Source organism: Canis lupus, chromosome 1, assembly GCF_011100685.1.
Source record: "Canis lupus familiaris isolate Mischka breed German Shepherd chromosome 1, alternate assembly UU_Cfam_GSD_1.0, whole genome shotgun sequence".
NCBI classification, from domain to species: Eukaryota; Metazoa; Chordata; class Mammalia; order Carnivora; family Canidae; genus Canis; species Canis lupus.
Genome location: NC_049222.1, coordinates 122,653,645 through 122,675,952, shown reverse-complemented (window position 1 = coordinate 122,675,952; position 22,308 = coordinate 122,653,645). Strand labels below are relative to the sequence as shown.

At 66.3% G+C, this 22,308-nt stretch overlaps 1 protein-coding gene across 15 annotated transcripts in view; it reads left to right on the top strand.

The window, feature by feature from the left end:
- Window positions 1-21,835, top strand: part of PLEKHF1 (pleckstrin homology and FYVE domain containing 1) — a 28,826-nt gene extending 6,991 nt beyond the window's left edge. For 2 of the 15 annotated variants that reach the window (XM_038529544.1, XM_038529545.1), the window contains exons 2-3: window positions 11,616-11,742; window positions 13,978-15,407. In XM_038529544.1, coding sequence (XP_038385472.1) covers window positions 13,991-14,842 — 852 coding nt within the window. In that variant the 5' untranslated portion in view covers window positions 11,616-11,742; window positions 13,978-13,990 and the 3' untranslated portion in view covers window positions 14,843-15,407. Of the gene's footprint in view, window positions 1-4,938; window positions 5,155-5,503; window positions 5,575-5,917; window positions 6,262-6,687; window positions 6,852-7,446; window positions 7,510-7,816; window positions 8,820-8,877; window positions 9,055-11,615; window positions 11,743-12,441; window positions 12,513-13,977; window positions 15,408-17,200; window positions 17,288-18,287; window positions 18,376-19,676; window positions 19,748-20,130; window positions 20,345-20,963; window positions 21,035-21,820 lie in introns of those variants that run through there. The other 13 variants (XR_005354826.1, XR_005354825.1, XR_005354824.1 and 10 more) reach the window with 13 other exon arrangements.
- The last annotated feature ends 473 nt before the right edge of the window (window positions 21,836-22,308 follow it).

Genomic DNA, 22,308 nt, shown 5'->3' with positions numbered 1-22,308 from the left:
CTGTAAATCCTGAAACCATGAGAGTCCTGAAGGAAACATGGGTGCTGAGCTCCTTGATATCAGTTTTGTTGATTTTTTTTTTTTTTTTTTGTATCTGATGCCAAAAACGAAGGCAACAAAAGCAAAAATAAACCAGGGCGGCTTAGTGCGGGGATCACGACATATATAAATATCGAATCATTATGTTGGACACCTGAAGCTAACAATGTTATATGTCAATGATAATTAAACAATAAAATGAAAAATTTGGGGATCCCTGGGTGGCTCAGCGGTTTAGCGCCGCCTTTGGCCCAGGGCGTGATCCTGGAGTCCCGGGATCGAGTCCCACGTCGGGCTCCCTGCATGGAGCCTGCTTCTCCCTCTGCCTGTGTCTCTGCCTCTCTGTGTCTTTCATGAATAAGTAAATAAAATCTTTTTTAAAAAATTAAAAAATAAAATGGAAAACTAAAAAAGAAAATTAAATTTTTAATCAAAAAAGGAAAAAGAAAATTTCGCTAGGTGAATTAGAGCTCTTCCATTTCTTCAGTTGGAGAGGAGGAGAGAGATGAGGGTTTGGGAAAGTGCACAGGCAGGGAGTCTGGAGACATTAAAGGTGTCTGGAGGTTGCGGCCTTGGGTGGCGGGAGTACTACCGGCATATCCGTGTCTACTTGGGGTCTTCCAAGAAGCAGACACCAAGGCGGGGGGCGCCTGAGTTGGAGGGAAGACCCGTGAAGGATAAAGAAGAGGTTTCCAGGAAAGGTGGGGGAGAGCCTGCAGACGGCTCTGTGGTGGGACACCCAGAAAGAGGGGGAGACGGAAGATTGGGGGAGAAAGAGTCTCAAGCTGCAGAGCAGCTCCAGGAACGCTTCGGCCGGGCCAACGGGGAATCCCTGAGCCCGCGGAGCCCGACATGAACTGAGTGTGTCCCCTCCAAAATGCGTGCATGGAGGCCTAATCCCAAGATGATAAGGTTTGGTCCTTCGGGAGGGACAAGGTCCTGAGGGTGGGGCCCTCATAGGAACGGGATTAGGGCCCTCATGAGAACAGGCCAGAGAGCCAGCCTGCGCCTCTCCCTCATGGGAGGGTTCAAGGAACCGATGACGGTCTAGAACCCAGAAGAGGGCTCTCGCCGGAACCCCACCACGCTAGCACCCTGATCTCAGACTTCCAGCCTCCAGGGGGGTCACAAGTCACTGCTTCCTTTCTAACCTCCCCGTCTATCACTTGTGAAAACAGCCCAAAGTAAGACCTGGCCCGAGAGGCCCACTTCTCACGGGATTAGACCCGTACCAGCACCCTGGATGCTCAGCCGTTGGCGGGAGCACGTGGACGCAGCAGGGTGTCGACACGGAGGGAGGGAGCCGAGCCATCCGCCTGGGCCACCCACCCCCGTGCAGCCGGTGGGGGGGGGTCGGGGGGCATCAGGTGTGTGCGTCAGGTTGCAATGGATGGGGCTTCCCCCCACATCCAAGCGGTTCTCGGCCACCAGCTGGGCGTCCTACGATCCTACTCTATTCTGCCACGACCTACCTGGAGACGGCATCAGATCCCACGGGTCAGGGACTCAGTCCCACAAGACGGACTCCCTCCCTGTCACCTGTTTCAACGCATCCCTCTTTGGCTTGGATTAATTACTGTTATGAATGACAAGCGTGTAGCATTCTTGCACACTTACCTTGGTGGGCCCGTGCTCTCATTCCTCTCGGAGATAAACACTGAGGAGTAGAACGTCTGGGCCACAGGGTCGCAGAGGTTGAGCCCAGGAGACTCTGCCAAATGGTTTTCTGAAATAGTTGCATCCGTTTACGCTCCCTCCAGCCACATATGCAACACTTGACATCGTCAACATTTGTGATTTTGGCAATTCTGGTGGGTGTCGAGTTCATTTTATTATTTTATTTTTTATTTTTTTCAAGTTCAGATTTTAAAATTCAGCGTGCTGGCCAAACAGAGAGGGTCTGTGAGCCTGCAGGCAGCTAGTGTGAAACTTCTGCACCCAAGCGCTGCTCAAGCTCTGCACGTGGGCCGCCCTCCCCACCCCCCCCAGCACCCCTGGAAGTCACTCGAGTCCTCCTCCCCTTCGCTGAGCACTCACGTGGAGCCCCCTTGGGCCAGGTCTCATTGCCCTGCACTGGCTCCCACCTCTGCAACCCGCTTCGACCCGCCGGAGATTATCCCTGAATGCACAGTCCATGGTGTGCACTGGATTACGACCAAGATTACGACCACAAGCATCACCACCACCACCACCATTTGGACGTGCACAGACGCACAGGCACAAAGGCTAAAGGAAATAAAAGGATGGGAAGTTATCTGTTCACATAAGAAATTATCTCAAAATTTGGTGGCTTGAGATAATAGGCAGGTCATGGGGCATCTGCGGGTCGGGAGCTGGGGGGGCTCAGCTGGATCCTTCTGCCCCAAGGCCGCCCAGGGGGCTGCAGGCAAGACCCCATGTGGTGGGGCCCCGCGGCCTCCCTGGGCCCGGACAAGCCCCCGCGTGGTGCTGGCACCAGCGGGAGGCCTCGCGTCCTCCATGGGGCTGCTGGGCAGCCTCGGCACCAAGGGGTGTCTCCCCCTCGCGCCAGTGATCACGAGAGCAAGGCAGGCGCCTGGGAAGTCACGCACGGGCGTTTCCACGGTCTCCGCTGATCACGTAGGCTCAGCCGCGAGGGTGCAGGGGAGGCAGACAAGGGTACGAGTGTGGGTCCCCCCAGCGTCGGTCCGCACCTCCCTTTGCCCTTCCGGAGGCCACCGCTGGGACCAGTTGCCCGTGAGCTGTGCCTGCAATAGTTTTCACACCCGCACAGGAGGTCACACGTGCGTGCACGCTTTTGCATCTTAAACTTCTCCTGCTCCGTAGGTCTTGGAAATCCTTCCACCTCAGCCCGTGGAGACCTGCCTCCTTCCCTGTCGCCGGGGCAGCCCGGCCACCGTGTGCACGTGCCCTGACCTAGGTAGCCGCCTGCGCTGGGGATTGGGGTTGGGCCATGACTTCCCTGTTGTAAGCGGAGCCATGACGAATCAGTGTGAGCGTATATCCCTTTGCACAAACACAATAATGTCCAAGGATAAGTTTCTCGGAGGCTCCTGGTCCCTAAACTTCCTGTTCTTGACGTAAATGCAGCAGAGCAAGAGTTCCCTGCCTGCCAGGCCCCAAAGGCTGACTTTCTGGCGCCAAAACTCTGCTCCCAGACGTGTCATCCAACACAGACAGTTGTCACCCGGGACGCCCTGTGCCCTGTGCTCTGGGCGAGCGGCCCCGCTCCTGGGGAATCGCGAGGCTTGCCCAGGTCTGCCCTGCTCCGGGGAGCCTCCCGACGCGGGCGCCTCTGCACACCCCGCTCGGCCGCGGCGCCCGGGAGCTGCCGAAGGAATGAACGCCCGAGAGGGAGCCTTGTCACCCGGGGCTGCCGGGGCCGCGCGGCCTCACGTCTCCGAGGGCGTCGGTGAGCCTCGGCCATCCTGAAGATTCTCTTCAGGGGCGACATTCATTTCCTGCATCTGAAGCATTTGTCGAAGGGCAGCCTTTCTCACGGTTCTCGTTTTCCCCTTTGGCCTGGTCAGAGCCTCACGGGGACACCCGGGATGGGAAACAGGCAGGACGGCGCCCGCAAACACGACAAGGATGTGCAGACTCGGAAGGACAAACACGGGCAAGCGCACACCCAGCAAATATTGACACTGCGGGGCCGGGCCGGGGCGTGGAGGAGGGGGCCACGGCTGTCCTGCCCACGGGAGACCGGAGGTTCCCTCTCGGTTTCAATCCGATCCTGCAGCAACCCAAACTCCAACAATCCTTCCCATTAAAAAAAAAAATTGCAATCTTGAGAGATCTTCCTGTGACATCAGTTTCCAAACCTCTCAGGGGCTCCTCCTGCAAAGCCAATCTCAGAGCCATTCCAGGAGGAATCGTCCCCGGCGTCCCCCGCCTCCACGGCTTGCACACTCAGCCTCAGGCGCGTCCTTGATAAAGCAAGCCGCGTGCAGAGTGGTGGCCAGTGACCCAATTTGAGGTCGAGTCCACGACCTGCCCGTGATAAGTAGGACAACCGCTGTTTCGCTTTTTTTCTTTATTTGTTCCCCCAACCTTCCGTTTTGAACACTCTCAGGAGAGCACAAGGGTCGGAAGAACCGTCCGAGGGACATGTCAAGTCGGGGGTGGGCCAACCCCAGCCGGTGGCCTGTTTTCGCGTGACCCGTCAGCGAACAATGGCTTTTATATTTTTAAGCGGCTGGAAAAAAAGGAAAATAATGTTTCACAACACACGGGCGGTCACGTCGGCGGCGCTGAGGGAAGCTTGCCCACGGGCCGCCGCCCCAGCCAGGCTGCTCTGTGCACCGCAGCGCCGCTTGCTTGCCAGGTCTGGGCTATTTGACCCTGTTCAGGACAAAATCTGCCGACCCCTGACCTGGAGTCGTCACCTGTCACTACTCTGCCCCATTTGCCTCCCCGCCCTCCTGCTGCCACATTTCCCTTGGTCTTGATCCTTTGCCCCAAATGCTTCGAGTCCGAGTCCGCCTCCCTTTCCCAAGCTCAATGCGGGGAACGACGGGCCTAGTCCGGCCTAGTCCGAGCAGAGATCAGCTACTACGGACGACGCAGCCACAGCGCTTGGCGCTTAGACCAAACTTAAGAGGAAGATCCAACACGCATTTCTGGCATTTTCCACCGGGGTGATTGCCCGAACTCCCAACCTAACATCCCGAGCCTCGGCAGCCCCCCGAAGAAAACCTGCTCCCTGAAGTCTGGAAGGCAGCTTCCCTCCGAAAGTTCTTCTTACCCGAAGTGCAAATTTAAAAAAACAAAACAAAACCAAACCCTCGGGGAGAGCTCATTTTTTCCACAGCTTGTGGCTTGGCTGAGTCACCCTCTGCCTTTCCCGGAGTCACGAGTTTTTCCTCGTACTTGCAGGAGCGCGGGCCTCCGCCCAGGTCTGTCCGCCCACAGCTGGTCCCTGCTGGGAAGGGGCGGATGGACTGACAGACAGGACAGGCGGACCAGCAGCCTCCCCACAGCCGCAGGGCACTTCCCAGAGCTCCAGCCGGAGGCGGCAGGGATGGCGGCGCTGGAACCAGGGACCAGGAGGACACTGAGGCCCCGGAGGGTCCTGGGCCAGCGGGGAGACCAGCCCCTGGGGGGGCTGACCCCTCTCAGCTCCAGGGCCGACGGGTACGCGTCCTCCCTCTGGCCACCTGCTCCGTGCCAGGCGCAGGGCTCGGTGGCGGGGTGCAGTCGCACACGGGACGGCCCTCCTCCCGAAGGCCACTGCACTGCAGCCAGGGCCTTCCTTCCCCCGAATTCCCTCTTGCCAGGGAAGTGGGGGACCTGGCATGGAGGCGGTCGCAGGAACACTGTCCCCCTCCAGTGCCACCCCCTGGCCCCTGGCCCCTAGCCCCTGGCCCCTGGCAACAGGCAGTGTGTACCCTCGGGGCGACGTTTCCCGGGGTGTCAGGGTCCCCACCGGCCTCCCTGGGTCTGAGTCGGCCCCTGGTCCTTGGGCCTGGTCTCCCCTCTGCAGGTACAGAGGCCCGGCTGCCCCATCGGGACTCAGCACTGCGGATGCTTATTCATCCGGAAGCACCTAAGAGGGTAAAGTGGGGCAGGAGGGACCCACGGACAGGGTGGGGACCGTCGCGGATGGGGTCACGTGCCCAGTCTGAAGGGGACAGTTCCACCCGGAGACCGGGGACCGTGTTTTCTGATCCTCTGATTTACCAGAAGGTGAAAATCCTGATCCGAACGTGAAAGCTCTCCCTGCGAGTCGGGGGGCTCTGTGAGGCCGCGGCCTGTCCCCGTGCGGAGCTAACCGCAGGGAGGGTGGGAGCAGGCCCTCCCCGCCGGCCACCTCCACCCCTTCCCTCTCTGGCCTCTCCCGCCCGGCCCTTCTCCTCCCCTGCCTCATCCCCTTCCCTCCTTAGTCCGCCTGCCGGCCGCACCCCTGGCTGTACCCCAGGCCTGGAGGGGCACATCCCCTCCATCCCCTCCTCACGGGCTGTGCCCGCCGGCCGCACCCCCACCGCTGCCGGGCTCAGGCCCCCTGGCTCCAGCCTCCAGCCTCCAGCCCAGAGCATCTCTGGCTCCTGTCCTCCCCGCCCGTGGACACCGCGTGGCCCAGCCGGCTCCTCTCCGAAGCGCCCGGGGCCTGCCCTTCTGCGCGCGTCTAGGGAGCCTGGCCTCGCTCTAGCGCTGGACGCACGGAGGGAGAGGAGTACAGGGCGGCCGGGGGCTCCCTGCCCAGCTGGGGGGACAAGCCCTGGGCACTAAGCAAGTGAGCGGGTAAGATGTACACACTGTACACCTGGGTGAGGTCGTGCGGGGTGGGGGTCGGGGTGCAGGAGCTGCCCGAGTGCCGGGGAGCGAGGGCTGGGACCCCAGAGCCAAAGGTGTAGCCATCCCAGGAAGGTGTAGGGGGGAGGGACGTGCAAAGGCCCAGAGGTAGGACCACCTTGGGGTTTTGAGGAAGAGGAAGAGGACGTGGGAGATGAAGTGCGGGGAGTGGGGTGACCAGAGGGAGGCTGGGCAGGCCTCCTGGAGGGGCGAGGACTTGAACTTCCTTCCCTGTCCCAGGAGGCGGGAGGGCCTGGGTGGGGACGCAGCACATGAGGAGCCTCGTCCACCAAACCCGATTCTCCTTCAGGCTCCGCTCAGGTTTCAAAGGTCCCGTGATAAGGTTAAAATGTAAAAAGGATTAAACGCTGCCGGTTTGTCGGTTTGTCACACGCGGAAACCTACAGTAGTTGCTGAGGGAAGACTGGCAGCCGGCAGCAGGGAGCCCCCCAGGCAGTCGCGCCCGCGGTGACACCCCCGCTGCCCTCGGGGTCCCGTGAGCACCCTCTCCAGCGCAGGGCGAGCAGCCTGGGTGTGGGGTGCGTACAGCAGGGGACCAGGGGGCAGGGGGGACCCGGGGGAGTCACCCTGGAGCAGCAGCCCTGGGAGCAGCCGGGGTGCGGGGGACGCAGTGGGGGGGCCTCTCGGGGTCTCCCTGGAGCAGCAGCCCTGGGAGCAGCCGGGGTGCGGGGGACGCAGTGGAGGGGCCTCTCGGGGTCACCCTGGAGCAGCAGCCCTGGGAGCAGCCGGGGTGCGGGGGACGCAGTGGGGGGGCCTCTCGGGGTCACCCTGGAGCAGCAGCCCGGGGAGCAGCCAGGGTGAGGGGGTGCAGGGGGGGGCACCCGGGGGAGTCACCCTGGAGCAGCAGCCCCTGGGAGCAGCCGGGGTGCGGGGGGCGCAGCGGGGGGGCCTCTCGGGGTCGCCCTGGGGCAGCCCGGGGTCTCCCGCAGGGTCAGTGCGTCCGGGTCCGGGTCCGGGGGGCCCGGCCTGGGGCGCTGGGGCTGCGCGCACGTCCCGCCGCGGGCTCGAGGTCGCGCCCAGGCCCCCCTCCGCGGTCCGGGAGCCCGATTGGCTGGGCCGGCGGGGGCGAGTCCGGGGCGTGTCCGGGGCGTGTCCGCGGGGAGGCGGCCGGGGCGGGCGGGGCGCAGACCCGGAGCGGAGCGCGGCTGGCTCGGCGCGCAGGGCCCCGCGGCGGAGGTAGGGCCGGGCGGCGGGAGGGGCGGGGGCGGGGGGTCCCGGGCTGACGCGGCCCCGGGGCCTGGGTCCTCGGCCCGGCTCTGGGCTCCGCCCCGGGGCGCGGGGGCGCGGGACCGTGTGGGGCTTGGGGGGAGCATCCTGGCCCCGCGGCCTCGGGCTTGTGCCAACCGGGGGGGGGCGTGGGGGCCGGCGGGACCCCTCTCCGGGCCCGAGGCCGCAGGTGCCCCCGAACCCCGACGGGTTACGCAGGGCAGCGGTGCTGGTGGGAAGAGGAGGGCTCCGAGACCCCAAAGTTGGGAGGCGCCCGGACCCGACCTCCGCGGGGCCAGGGGGACGCTGGTGCCTCCGAGCAAGGCTGTCAGCCCCGCGGGGGGGAGCCGGGGGCGGGGGAGGCCGGGCCCTGCCGGGGTCACTGCGGCGCCGCTTCCCCTTAGCCCGGGCTGCTCCGCGCATAGTTTCCACTGGGGTCTGTGCAGGCGGGAGGTGACTGCCCTCGGCCTGTGTCCTGCACACGTCAGCCCTGGGGCTGCCAAGGGCCTGAGGCGCCCGGCTGGGCTAGGGGCCTGCCCGGACCCCCGAGGGACCCCTGGGTCGGGTGCAGCAGGGGTCGGGCGTTCAGAGGGCGGGAGCTGCCCTCTGGACTAGAGGATTTCCGATTCTTTTTTCTTTTTTTAAGATTTTATTTATTCATGAGACACACAGAGAGAGGAGCAGAGACAGGCAGAGGGAGGAGCAGGCTCCATGCGGGGAGCCCGAGGCGGGACTCGGTCCTGGGACCCGGGGGTCACGCCCTGGGCCGAAGGCAGACGCTCCACCACGGAGCCCCCGGGTGTCCTGAGGATTCCGGATTCTGTCTTGGGTCGGGAGCAGCCCTCCTGGAGCTGGGCCCTCGGGCAGCAATTTTGATGAGGGAGGTGGAACCTCCCCTGGGGGGCTTCTGCCGGGCGCAGCCTCGCCTCCTTCCCGCTCCGGGCCAAGAGCACCTGTGGCTCACTTTCCTCACTCCCAGCTTCTTCGTGGAGAAGGGCCTCCGGGAAGCGCGGCGGGGAGGGGGGGACACGGGGTCGATGCCTCTGGAAGGAGGGGCCCTTGGGTCGTGGCGCCCTCCGACTGCCCTTGGACAGAAACCCAGATCCCCGCCTGGGCCCAAGGCCCCTCAAGCGTGGCCTCTGCTGGCCCCTTCCGTGTTACCTCCTGCACCTCGCTCCTTCCTCTGTGGCCGCGCCACGGCTCTGGAGCTGTTCCCAAGGCCCAAAACATTCTCCCCCCCTCTCCGGGCTTTGCAGGACTGGCTCTTCCCGTTCCGCCAGGTTGGTGTAAGGTTACTTCCTGGCGGCCTTGCCTGACCCCCCCCTCCCCGCCGGCCAGCTGACCCGCCCTCGGCCTCCCGCACTCGCTCAGAAGTGGCCTGTCCTGCGGGGAAGTCTGCAGGACGGCTGGGGGCTGGGCTCTGCTGCTTTGCCCTAAGCTGGTGCCAGCCCGGTAGGACCGTGGGGGGCGCACGACGGGGCTTCCAGGCCATATTAGGAAGGCGAAACCCGGCAGGTGTGGGAGCTCGGTGGGGCCTGGGGCTGCAGGGAAGGGGGGAGGCCGTGCGTCAGCCTGGCCCCAAGCAGAGAGGCCAAAGGACGGTACAGGGGCCGCGTCCTGACTCCAGGCTTCTGACCCCGGCTGGGGAGCCCCCTCTCGATAAGCAGTGTCCCCAGCTGTAGGTCTAACAGAGGGTGGCCCTGGGTGCCCCGCCGAGGTCCTGCTCTCCAGGGTTCCCGGGGGCGGGGGCGGGGGCGGGGGCGGGGCAGACATCGCTCTGAACCACACAGGCTGCTTCTGAGCGGAGGACAGGAGAGAACAGGGTCCCCCGGGGCGCATCCCCGGGCCCTCTCCCATTTGCCGCCTCGGGGGTGTAGACCGGGGATCTGCAAACCTTTCCTGTAAGGGGCCCAGTGGTAAATATTTTAGGCTTTGCCAGCCAGTCTCTGTTGCCGTGTCCCAGGGAACTGGATTTAGAAAAGTGGGCAGGGGTCAGACTGGACGCGCACCTGCCGGCCCCGCTGTAGCTGGCGTGCGAAGCCTCCGCCGCGAGGCCCAGGACCGAAGCCACCCCGCAGTGCTTGGGGCACGGCTCCGAGACCCAGTGTTCGCGGGGCACCGTCAGCCCCCTCGGGGGGATCCCCTGTGTCTGGGGTCCACCCAGGAGCCTGGCAGCCTCCCAAGCCCTCCCCCAGAAAGCAGGTGTATTCATTTCCCTGCGCCACACACCGACCCTTCCGCAAAGTCCGCCCCCCGCCAGCCCCGGGCGGGGCACCGCACCGCAGGCACCCGAGGCAGGCCGCCCCAGGGACAGTGGGATCAGCCTGTGTCCCCAAGGAGGGAGGCTCACCTCTTTGGGGAGAGCAACAAAAGCAGGACTCCCCATCTGCTTGGGCGCGGGGCTGCTGCATTTACAAGACGAATCACCAGGCCGCATCAACCAGGGTGAAGTGACGGGCGTGGGAAGGGTGGGCACACGGGGGCGGGGGCAGCTCTCCCCCCAGTGGGGACCCGCCCGAGGCTCCTGGGGGGGAGAGGGGCAGCAGAGCCTCTGGGTACCCCAATCCGCATATGCGATCGGCTCAGAGCCCAGCTCCCCTGCACAGATCCCGGCCTTCCCGGGCCAGCAGCTGGCCTGGGACCCTTGGGGCCTGCAGAGGGTCTCAACGTTGCCACTGGGGCCAGGTAGCAGGGCCCCTGGCGCGGGGGTCCCGGCCCCCCACAAGGGACAAGGAGGCGGTGTTGTGGGCCCTCTCTTGCCTAAACCTCTCCGCTCCCCGGGTGCTGCTGTGCGCGTCCTCCGTGCCGCCCACCTGGGCCCCTCGGGTCCGAGCGGGGACCTGGGCGGGCTGGCCTCTCTTGCTCACCGGACCCCGCAGGCCGGATGGGGGGCCGTCTCCCTCGGCGCAGAGCCCGCCCGCCTCCGTGCCAGATGTGTCAAGCCTCGGCCTGTAGCCCCAAGATTGGGTTTCCGGCCGGTTCCGCCAGGCAGCTGGCCCCGCAGGTGCGCCCGGAGGGAACAAGCGGCATCCGTCCTCGGGGCCCCCTCCCGGCATCTCCTGTGTCCCTGTGCCCGGACACCGCGGTCCGGGGGGCCCCGCCGAGCGACCCAGTGCAAGTCTCACGGGTGGAGCCCCAGCCGGCGGCGGACACCTTCCTCCTACGAGGAGAGGGAGTCGCCCAAGCCCGCGTTCCCGCCTCCTGGAGTTGCCGTCCTGGGAATCTGTCCCTTTGCTGCTGCTTGTTTTAAAGAAAAGCAACAGAACGTGGTAGATGAAGGTGGAGTCGCATGCGCCCCTGCCCGTGGCTGGTGCCCTCCAGGTGCCCTCCCCGGCCAGCCTCTCCCGACTGTGCTGGGTCCATCATTGGGGTCCAGTGGCCTTCACCGTTCGTAGGGGGTGAAGTGTGTGTCACCCAGTGAGACATCCCGCGAGTCCTCGGCCTGGGCGTAGGACGCCTCTGCCCTATGACGTCACAGCCCTTCTTCCCCATCCCCCCGAGGCCTGCAGCCACCTTTCTACCTGTGCCCCTGCCTTTGGCTGCGTGTGATGCCGCAGGGGAGGGGACCCAACCTGTCCCACTGCGGCCGGCTTATCCCACTGAGCGTCAGCGTCTTCGGGGTTCCTCCGTGTGGTGACAGGAGGGGTCAGAGCCGCCTTCCTTTTAGGGCTGATTACTCCTCCGTTTGCACATTTTGCTCAGCCTTCCGTCCGCCGATGGACGTGTGGGTTCCTGGTACGGCTCGGCTGCTGCGGCGATTGCCCCGTGAACACAATGTGCCCCCCGGCCTGGAGGCCCTGCTTTTGGTCCTGTGGGGAGACCCCCAGGATTGGAATCCCGGGGCCGCATGGTTTCTGTGCTCATCCCCTCCCGCGGAGCCTCTGCACCCTGCACCGCACCCCTTGTAGTTCCCACCGGGAGCCCACGGGGCTTCGACTTCTCCGCATCCTCCCCAACACCTGTTATTACTGCCTGGGGTTTTTGTTATTTGGGGTTTTTGGGTGTTTTTTTTCTTTTTTTTGATGGTCGCCACCCTCATGAGTGTGAAGTTCCATCCTTTCCGTCTTCACTCGTAGGTCGAGTTCTTGAACACTTGAGACGTGTGATGTCGACACGGACGCTGTCACATACCGTTTGGCAGGTTGCTTTTTCCGCTCGGCCTGTGACGTCTGTGCTCACTCCGTCTTGAGCCGCGTGGACTGGGTGAGTGGTCGTAGGTGCCGACGGCCGCCCCGGGTGCGAGCCGCCCGGCCGGGTGCCCCGTCCCATCCCCCGCCCCGTGCTAGGCGTCTCTCAGCTGGGCTGCAGGTCGGCAATCCCCTGCTCTTGGCTGTGTCCCTGTGCTGCGCCCTGAGCCCCCCTCTCCCCCGGGGAGCCCTCAGCCGGCCCGTCCCAGCCCCCAGCCCCCAGCCCAGGGGCCAATAATCAGCTAGGTTTGCAACACACGGCCAAGATCAGCAACCTAAAAGTAGTGGTTCTTACATAAGGCAGCAGGGGCAGCACTCCTCAGGATGCCTGTGGTCTGAAGGGGGCAAGTGGCATGTGACTCGGGGGGCCCCCAGCACCCCTCTTGTGCAATGAATGCATGCAACCTGCACCCTGGGCCCCGCTCTGGCTTCCCACAAGCCGTCTGACTTAGAGAACTGCAGCGTGGTGACCCAGAAATGTGTGATCTGCGTGGCCGGGCGCACGGAGGCGGCGGTGAGCTCAGCTCTCACCTGCTTCCTCTTCAGGAGTCCGAGCTGACTCATGCACAGCGCGCCCTCGGGCAGCTTTGCAAAGGCTCCTCCGCTCACTAGCGACTCCCGACTCCCGGGACGCCTGTGCTCGCCCCGTCCCAGCACCGGGGCTGCTCTAGTGACCGAGAAAGGGCCCCTGGTCTCCCGGAGCTTGGAACCCGGGGCGGGAGATAGGAACCCCAGAGAGACAAGAAGACGCTCGGCCCTCCGAAGTCCCGTGGAGAGAAACACAAAGTAGGGTAACGTCTTGGAGAACGACGCCGGCAAGTGTTTTCCGTAGAGGCCAGGGGGCATCCTAGGCTTCGCGGCCGGGGCTGTGTCCGCCGCGGCAGCACGAACGCCGCCAGGGACCCGGGTAGCTGAAAGGGTACGGCTGTGTTCCAATAAAACTTTATTTACAAAAATAGGCTGTGGGCCAGATGCGGCCCTCGGGCCCCAGTTTGCTGACCCTGTGCAGGGTTAGGGGAGGCTCCCTGAGCTGGGGCTGTCGCAGGGCCTTTCTGGGGGGCGATGAGAACCCAGAGCCCAGTCACAGGAAGGAGCCGGCGAGGGACGACGTGATGGCACCTTGCCGTTGCTTCAGTGTGTAGCTGCCTGGTGAGACGGGGTGTGGGGGATAAAACTGTGGAGCTGGGGCGCCTGGGGGCTCAGCGGGTGAGCGTCTGCCTTCGGCTCAGGGTGCGACCCTGGGGTCCTGGGATCGAGTCCCGCATTGGGCTCCCTGCAGGGAGCCTGAGTCTCTCATGAGCAAATAAATTAAATATTAAAAAAAAAAAATGGTGCAGCTTGCTCATGGGTTGAGTGTTGGGGGTACAGGAAGGAGGAGGTTCAAGGATGTTCCTGGATTTGGGGCTTGAACCAACAGGTGAGCAGTGGTTCTGTTCATGGAAAAGAAGAGCTGGAGGGAAAGGCGGGCTTTGTGTTGGGCTTGTTGAATTTGAGGAGCTTCTCCCATGAGCAGGTGGGAGGTCGTGTGGGCAGGTGGACGTCGGTGCAGAGAGGCCAGGGCTGGAGACCTGGCCTGGGGAGTCAGGGTATTTGGGGGGCGGGTGTGAGTCTGGGGGGTCACCGGGAGGGTGTGTGGCCGGAGCAGAGGGGCCTGGGTGAGATCTGGGCCACCAAGTTTTCGTGCTTGGCAGAGGGGGACGGAGGGGGCCTCACAGTCCATGGAGGAAGGCCCCGAGCCCCCTGCTTACCCACAGAGCCTCAGTTTCCCCCGGCAGCAGGCGGCTCTGCCTCCGAGGGCTGGTGTGAGGATCCATAAGGTAGTCGCTCGGCGCGGGGTGCCTGGGGCGCCAGCAGGGGTGACCCCTGAGCCCCAGGCCGAGGGAGCGGCTTGCAGGCCTGTGAGGGTGGCGCAGTCCGCGGTGGCCGAGGGGTGCAACACCTGTTGCCTGGCCCTCACCGTCCCGCACGCGCGCCCGCAGCCTCCTGCCCGGGGAGGCCCTCCAAACCCCTGCCCTTGGGCGGGCAGCGTGCAGTCGTGTCCTCGCCGGGCTCCCAGGCCCCGCGGGGCGCCAAGCCCCACCCCCCCGGCCTCCAGGGGCTTCCCCGTGGTCCCCCAGGTTGGCCTGTGGCCTCCAGGGCGGCGCGTGTGCGGTTGGGTGGCCGCCGGGGGTGACGCGCGGCGGGTCAGCGCGCGGGGGGCCCGGGCGGGGTGTGGGCCCGAGCCCCCCGCTGACCCCCCGGCCCCCGCCAGGCCGCCGGCGACGATGGTGGATTACCTGGCCAACACGGAGATCAACAGCCAGCGCATCGCCGCGGTGGAGAGCTGCTTCGGGGCGTCGGGGCAGCCGCTGGCGCTGCCGGGCCGCGTGCTGCTGGGCGAGGGCGTGCTCACCAAGGAGTGCCGCAAGAAGGCCAAGCCGCGCATCTTCTTCCTCTTCAACGACATCCTGGTGTACGGCAGCATCGTGCTCAGCAAGCGCAAGTACCGCGGCCAGCACATCATCCCGCTGGAGGAGGTGACGCTCGAGCCGCTGCCCGAGACCCTGCAGGCCAAGAACCGCTGGATGATCAAGACGGCCAAGAAGTCGTTCGTGGTGTCGGCCGCCTCCACCACGGAGCGCCAGGAGTGGATCAGCCACATCGAGGAGTGTGTGCGGCGGCAGCTGCTGGCCACGGGCCGCCCGCCCAGCACGGAGCACGCGGCGCCCTGGATCCCCGACAAGGCCACGGACATCTGCATGCGCTGCACGCAGACGCGCTTCTCCGCCCTCACGCGGCGCCACCACTGCCGCAAGTGCGGCTTCGTGGTCTGCGCCGAGTGCTCCCGGGAGCGCTTCCTGCTGCCGCGCCTGTCGCCCAAGCCCCTGCGGGTGTGCAGCCTCTGCTACCGCGAGCTGGCGGCACGGAAGCGCGAGGAGGAGGAGGAGGGGGGCGGGCCGGGCGGCGGGGGCGCCCCGGGGCAGCCGCGGGCCTACCTGGGGGGGGCCGAGTGCGGGGCCTCCAGTGGGGACGACGAGGACTCCGACGAGGACAAGGAGGGCGGAGGGGACGGCGACTGGCCCAGCCGCGTGGAGTTCTACGCCTCGGGCGTGTCCTGGTCAGCCTTCCATGGCTGAGCGGCCGCCAGGCGGGCCCCCGGGTGCCCCGAGACGGCGGCGGGGCGCTGGGATCAGGCCCCGGGGCCTTCGTGCCGGGCACGGGCACCCTCCTCTGGCGCCTCGGGGGATTCCCTTTCGCCTTGGCCTCCTGGGAACTCGTGCCTTTTCTCACCTGCGGCCCCAGGTGACCCCTGGAGCCAGACAACGCCAGCACCTTCCAGGACCAGAGGGAAGACGGGACGGGAGGGGGCCGCTGAGGCCCTGCAGCCCTGCGCCTGCCTCCCAGACACGCACACCCGCGGGAGGGCCGGGGCCTTGGAGACCGGGTCGGCCCCCGCCCCTCGCGGTGCCCGTGCCCGCCTGGCTGGCCCCTCCCCGGCCCAGAGCCTGCCCTCCAGCCGTGGGGCCCGGCCTCCGGCCGCATCTCGCCCCTGCCCGGGCGTCCAGGGCTCTGGCCCCCCTCAGTCCTGCCCTCATCCGTCCCCGTGCCCGGGAAAGCAGCGTTCTCTGTTAGGACCCCTCCTGGCAAGTGACGGGACCCCTGCCCAGGCTCTGCCGTCACAATAAAAAGAACGTTCATTGACTCGTGTGGTCTCGCCTCAGTCACGGCTCCTCAGGGGCCGAAATCCTGGCAGGTGAGCCGCCCGCCACGCTGGGCGCCCCTGGGAACACTGGCGGCCCAGTGGGTCGGACACGATGCCACACCCGTGGTCCCCGAGCACGTGTCCCGTCCACCTGGGCCCACCTGGGGCTCTGACCACCGCCCGGCCCCCGCAGCCCCGTCCCCTGGCGTGAGTCGTCTAAACAGAAGGGCAGGGAGCAAACGGAGCCCCTCGTCCAGCTCCCCCGGGCCTTCCCGGGTCAACGCTGCCCCTGCGGCCTCCCCCCGGCCTGCCCCGGGGACGGCACGTGGAGTGGGCGGCGACTGGCCTCGCTCAGAGCGAAGCGTGTCGGGGCTGGGCCTTGAATGCCAGCCTCCCGGGGCCCGTCCCGCAGCTGGCTACGGGCCGTGGGTCCTTGGATGGCCGCCTGGCGGGCCTGGGCCAGAGCCCGCCGGGGCAGAGGGGACGAGGGCAAGGTCGCCGTCTGCTCAAGTAGCGACTCGGGCCAGGAGAGCGTCCCCAGGCCACGTGGCAGGTGCCGAAACCCAGCCCGGCCGCTGGGCCCCGGGTCACAGCCGCTCTCCTGGAGCCTCCGGTGCCTGGGAGAGGGGGAGGCGCCGGGCAGCCTGAGGACGGGGAGGGAAGGAGGCCGGCCCGAGGCTGCTGGGGGGCCCCTCCGGCTCCTCGACAGGGACCTGCCACACAGGGACGTGCGCGGGGCCCAGAGCACAAGACCCTCCGTGCAGGGCAGGTGGCCCGAGCCATGCCCTCCCCACCGGACCCCTGGAGCTGCTCCCCTTGTCCCCCCGCCCAGGACTGCAGGACGGGCGCTGCCTCCTGGGGCCACGGTATCGGGGGCTGCGAGGACTCCAGGGCTCGTGGCCAGCGACCCTCGGGGGCCCTCAATCATGCGGGCTCGCTGCTCTGTGCCTGCCTGGGGGGACACGGTGCGGGTGAGACGCGCACGGTCCCCCCTCTTAGGGTGTCTCGCCTGGCGGAGGAGTCAGGCAGGCCCAGGAGCAGGTGGGGCCACGCCAGGGACAGGGACGGGGCGTGACGCCGAGGGCAGGCGGGGGGCGCACTCCACAGGCCAGTGCCCCGCAGGGGTGAGGACGAGGGGAGGCGGCGCTCCTGACCAGGGAACGGCAGTGCAAAGGCCCTGGGGAGAGGAGTCCATGTGTCCCGGAGCAGTGGGGCTGGGCTGCGGCCAGACGGGTGGTGGGGCCAGTTCAGACATCCCAGAAGCCTCTAGAACCTTCCGCAGGCAGCAAGTGTGCTCTTTGGTTTCAAGCCCCGGCCCTGATGGCTGTGTGCAGAGGGAGCAGCTGACGGCCACCCCAGACCCCAAGGATCCCCGGGAGGGGAACCGGGCCCCGGAGGCCACGGAGGCCCGCGGTGGAGGGTGATGGACGGCAGCCGTGGCTGTCCCCACTCCTCCGGCAGGCCTGGCCGCTCCCCTGTCCTGGACGGCGGCCGACGCTGCACCCTGGCCGGGGGCTGGCAGGACCCGAGGAACCTGATCCCCTTGGGATGGTGGGGCGGGGGGTCCCCGTGGTGACTCTGGCTGCCACTGACTGGGACCCATCTGGCGCTGGGACGGGGAGGTGGGGCCAGGGTACACGAGGCCATCCTGAGTCCTGACAGGGACAGGCAAAGCCAGTGGCCACAGGTCCCAGAACAGTCATGCGATCCGGGAGGGCTTCCTGGAGGAGGGGAGGTGTGGTCGAGCTCCAGGAGGGCAGGACTTTGCCAGAGAGGACAGTGCTCTCCACAGGACTGCGGCTCGGGCTCTCCCTGTTTCCTGTCCCGCCTGTCGCTGCCCCTGGAGGTTTGTGGATTGACCGAGTGAATCAAGTAGGAGGTGAGGTCGGGCCCTTGGGGCAGAGGTCGGGGTAAGGAAATGGCCCTTGCGCCTCCCCCTGGGAGGGTGGGGAGCAGCCCCTCCCCCAGACCCTGGCCGCAGGGGCAGGAAGTGCCCCCCCAGCTCTCTGGGCGCCGCCGGGCCTGCTCTTGGGGACTCAGCCAGGAAGAGGCTGCGGGGGGGGGGGGGGGCAGCCCCCGCCCGGCGTGAGGGCAGGGCTGACCCCATTCTCAGCCGGGATCCGGCACCAGGCACCCACTTCCGCGGGCCCGCGACGCCCCCAGGGCTGCAGGAAGGGGCCTCCCGAGGCCTGCGGGCGGGGAGGCCGCCTCCGGGTCCCGGGGCTTCACACCGGGCGCCCCCGGCCCTCTCCGCGCCCAGGCTGCCCTCCACGGGTCGGCCCCCTGCACACTGCAGGACCCCCGTGCCCGGGGCGGCACTCGGGGTGCAGGCTGCGGCTGCAGGAGGGACTCCGGCCCCGGGCTTGTCCCAGTGACTTGCTGACGCTGAACCCGCCTCAGCCTTTGCCTGCCGCCTCTGGCCCGGCCTGTGCACCCCAGCGCCGCCGCCACCTGCACCCCGCAGCCTCCCTGCTGCCCGGGCCGGCGTGGCCGCCCCATCTGCCCCCCAGGGCACCTGCTGCCCTGCTCCGGCTCCCACCCTCCGTGTTTCATGAGGGGCCTGGGTGGGCCTTCGAGGCCGGGCTGCTTGAGGGCTGGGGGCCCCTCGCTCATCATTCGCCGGCAGCCCCGCAACTCAGTGGGTTCCACAGACGCCCCTCCTGCAGGGTGGCCTTGGAACTTCCCCGAGTTGTGGGGGGTCGGCTGGGGTCACGGCGCCCTCAAAGGCCCTGGGTCCCGAGCTGACCCCGCCGGCTTCCCCTAACCAGCTGGTCCTGCCTCCGTTGGCACCTGCACCTGCACCTTTGAGCCAGACGCTGGGGGGCCCTGACCCTCCCCTTGCCTGTCCCCACCCTCCTGTGCCCTCCTCCGCAACCCAGGCCCAAGTGGGGAGCCTTGGAGCACTGGGGCCCCAGAGCCGGGCCTGGCCACGCCCCTGGAGGTAGAGGCCTTCCTGCCCGACAGCGACAGTGAGCACACACGCACACCCCTCCCACCCCTCCCAGCCTGCCCCCCGCCTTCCTGCTACCCCCCCCCCCCTCGGTCCCCCTGGCTCTGGAGCAGCCGGGAAGGGAGGAATAGAGGGTGACGGTGGGGCTCAAGTCCGGAATTGAGATGAAAATCCAGGAGGCACCACTGGGAGGCCGAGGCCCCTGGGGCAGGTGCACCTGACACTCACGGGGCAGGGTCGGTGCCAGGGAGAGGCTGTGGCCCGAGTCCTGTCCCGTGTCCCTCCCGGCGTCCCCGCTCCTGCTGGCTCCCGTCACCACCACAGAGCCCGGCTCTGACTGGAATGTTCCGATGCTGAAAGCAGGCGGGCTGGTGGGCAGGGAGGGAGAGACGAGGGCTGGGGGGAGACCAAGCCAGACATTTCTGGGCAAAAACAAGGGGAAATTTCAATCCCTGGAGTGTCTCTGTAGGGGGTCCTGCCAGATGTTCTGAGCCCAAGCCCCAGGAGCAGCTCCCAAGCTGGGAGGGAGGCGCGGTGGGGGGGGGGTGCCCGTGGCCAGACTCGGCGCTGGTGCTGCCCGATGTCTCCACACAGTGGGGCTCCACGGGACCCCCACACCCCGCCCACAGCCACAGCCAGGGGTGGGGCCTAGGCTTCCAGGGTTTGGGAACCCCACACACACCGGTGGGCACATGGTCACACACACGCTCTCCTTTGTGTTACACAAGGAAGCTTTATGCAGTTTGCAAACTGCCAACATTCTTCAAATGCCAAAATGCTTTCCTTTGCATCCCACCCAAGCCTCCTGGAGCCCCCCCCCCCCCCAGAACTAGAGGAACCCTCTCGGCCTGGGGCCCAGCTAGCCACAGGCTGGAGCTGGAGCTGGTCTAAGAGAGGAGTCAGGCAGAGGCGCTGGGTGAGAGGAAGCCCGGCAGGGCCGGATGCAGTCATCCCCCCCCCCCTCCCCCGGGACCTGCCCCGGCTCCCCACGCCCTTCTGTTCTGCACTCACGTCCTCACCCTGGTACCCGGTGGGCTCCCACCTCCTTGCCCCCCTGCTGGAGGGGGTTCACGGGCTGGGGGGCGCCTGGGGCTTTCCTGTGCACTCGTTCCTCCTTCAGGCGCTCACCCCCTGCTGTTTCCTGCCTGAAATAATAAAAAAAAAAAGCGGGGGAGACTGGTCTCTACTCCCAATTCCTAGCACAGAGCTCCCAGATGCCTTGGAATGTCCTGGATGACAGGGGGCCTGTGCCCTAATGAGGCAGAGCTTAGTGGGCACCAGAAAGACCAGGCCGTGCTCAGAAGCTTGGAACTTGTAGGGGGAGGGCACCAGAAACTCATTTAATGACCAGTCCTGATGAAGGTGCCATGAGGACCCCAGAAGCACGAGGTTTGGAGAGCTTCTGGGTTGGGGAACCTGTGAAGGTGCTGGGAGCAGGGAGGTGCTGGAGGGAGGAGGTGCTGCAGGGGGGGTCGCTCTGGGAGGGGGGAGGTGCTGGAGGGAGGGGGGAGGCACTGCAGGGGGAGGCCCTGTGGGGGGGGCTGGAGGGAGGAGGTGGTGCAGGGGGGAGGTGCTAGGAGGGAGGAGGTGCTGTAGGGGGGAGGCCCTAGAAGGGGGAGGCTCTGGGAGGGGAAGGCACTGGGAGGGGGGAGGCGCTGCAGGGGGAGGCACTGGAGGGGGCAGCCCTGGAGAGGTGAGGAAGCCCGGCCCCGCCCACGTCTTCCCCGGGGCGGGGTTCATGTGTGTCGTCTGCTCTGTCCTTTATCATAAAGCAGTGAACTAACATTTTCCCCTGAGTTCTGGGGGCTCTGCCGGCAGATTCAGCCCCCGGAGGGGATCGTGGAAGCCTGATTGCTCTGCGCAGGTGAGGAGGCCGGGTGACCCCCGGGGCTGCCGCTGGGGGACGTGGGAGCAGCCCGGTGTGGCCCGCACTGACCTGGGGGACCTGGGGCACCGCAAGCCGGCGTTGGGTGCTGGGGAGGGCGGGCGCGGGGTGCGGGCCGGGCCGGCCGGGAGCGCCGGGAGCCTGCAGGGGCCCCGCAGATGAGGCCGGCGCGGGGGTGTTCGTGGCGGGGGTGCGCCTCCGGCTGTGGCCACTGGCCTGGGCGAGCCGACCGTGCACACCTGGGCACCGCCGGTGGGGCTGGGGCCGCCTGCACCTGCCCCTGGTGCAGACAGGGTGGCCCTGGGTCCTGCAGCGGGGGCGCCCGGCCTGGCCCTCTGGAGAGTCAGGGGCCCAGGTTGGGCTCAGGACGAGGCTGTCGCAGGCTCCGGGCGGATGTCACTTGAATTAGGGAAAACAGCTCGTGGAACAGAGCCTCGGGCGTGGGGCAGCGGGGCTGCTCCCTTCACGCAAGGCGGAGACACGGCGACACCTCACCAGGCGCTCGCGGGTGGTCGCGGGGCTCGGGGCTCTGGCCAACACACCCAGTTCAGGTGCAGCCCCGGTTTGGGGAAACCAAGCGCGGCCAGCGCCGTCCAGTTAGGACACCGGAGAGGCAGAGGCGCCCAGAGCGCCCAGAGCACCCAGGGCCCCCCAGGGTCCTGCCTCCAAGGGTAACTGTTCCCCGTAAGTCGTCCTTTGGCTTTAAGATTTTTTTTCTAGCTTCATAGGCACAGGACCCCGCTGTGTGCATGGTCTGTGCCTTCGGATGAAGCGCAGGGCACCCCCCCCCCCCCCCGCCACGTCGGCGCCTGCGGCTGGTGCTTCTCGGGGCGGAACAGTCCGTGGGGCCAAGCCTGCGCAGCTGTGCCCACCCCGCTGTGCACGGGCACCGCGTTGTTCCCAGGAGGCCGCGGCCACCGAGGAAACGCCGCGACCCTTCCCGACCGACCGTGGGGCCCAGGACAGGCGTCCAGGTGGCGCCAGCAGAGGCCGCCGGCCAGGTCCCCGCAGGGTTCAAGCGGTTGGCGGCCCGCTTGGCAGAGGCGGCTGCAGATGCTCCCGCTCCTCAGCGCCGCCCGGTACCGAAGGGCTCTGTCCCTGCGGTGACCCTGGAAGGTCACTTGGAACCCGGGCCTCAGACGCCAGCCTGACTTCAGGGCTCCCCTCGGGGGTGAGTGGGAGGCAGCCTCTGCCCGAGTGGGTGTGGGGGGAGGGCGTCCGGAGGAGGGGGTGCGGGAGGAGCAGGGGTGGGAGGCGCGGGTGCAGCGCTGGGCCTGTGGGCTCACAGGGGAGATGGGAAATGAAGCCCGAGGAGCCCCGCGCAGCCTCTACTCTGCTTCCTGGGTCCCCAGGGCGCTGAGGCCACGGCTGGGAGGCAGGCAGGCAAAATCGCCCTTCGTGGAGCTCCCGCGAGTGAAGACGAGTGAGGGCGTCGCACCCTCTCCTCTCCGTGGGGGCTCCTCCAGCACCGAAGGGCCCAGCCCTGGGGGGAGCTGTGGAAGCACCCCACCGGGCCCTCCCCAGCTCAGCTCCAGGGGTGCGCCTTTATCCACTTGTTTCCTTCTTTTTTTTTTTAGATTGATTGATTGATTGATGATAGACACAGAGAAACAGACCCAGGCAGAGGGAGAAGCAGGCTCCATGCCGGGAGCCCGACGCGGGACTCGATCCGGGGACTCCAGGATCACGCCCTGGGCCGAAGGCAGGCGCCAAACCGCGGAGCCACCCAGGGATCCCCTTGTTTCCTTCTTTTAAAAATTTAATTTAAATTCAGTTAATTACCATATGATGCATCATTGGTTTCAGAGGTAGAACTTAGGGGTCCGTCAGTTGCACACGCACCTGTGCTCACCCCATCGTGGGCCCTCCCGGAGCCCCTCCCGCAGTCCGCCCGCACCCCTCCCCTCCAGGGACCCTCAGTGTTTCCTAGGCCCAGCGTCTCTTGTGGTTTGTCTCCGTCTCTGTTTTTCTTAGTTTTCCTTCCCTTCCCCTGTGCTCGTCTGTTTTGTTTCTTAAATTCCACGTATGGGCGAGATCACATGAGAACTGTCTCTGACTTACCTCC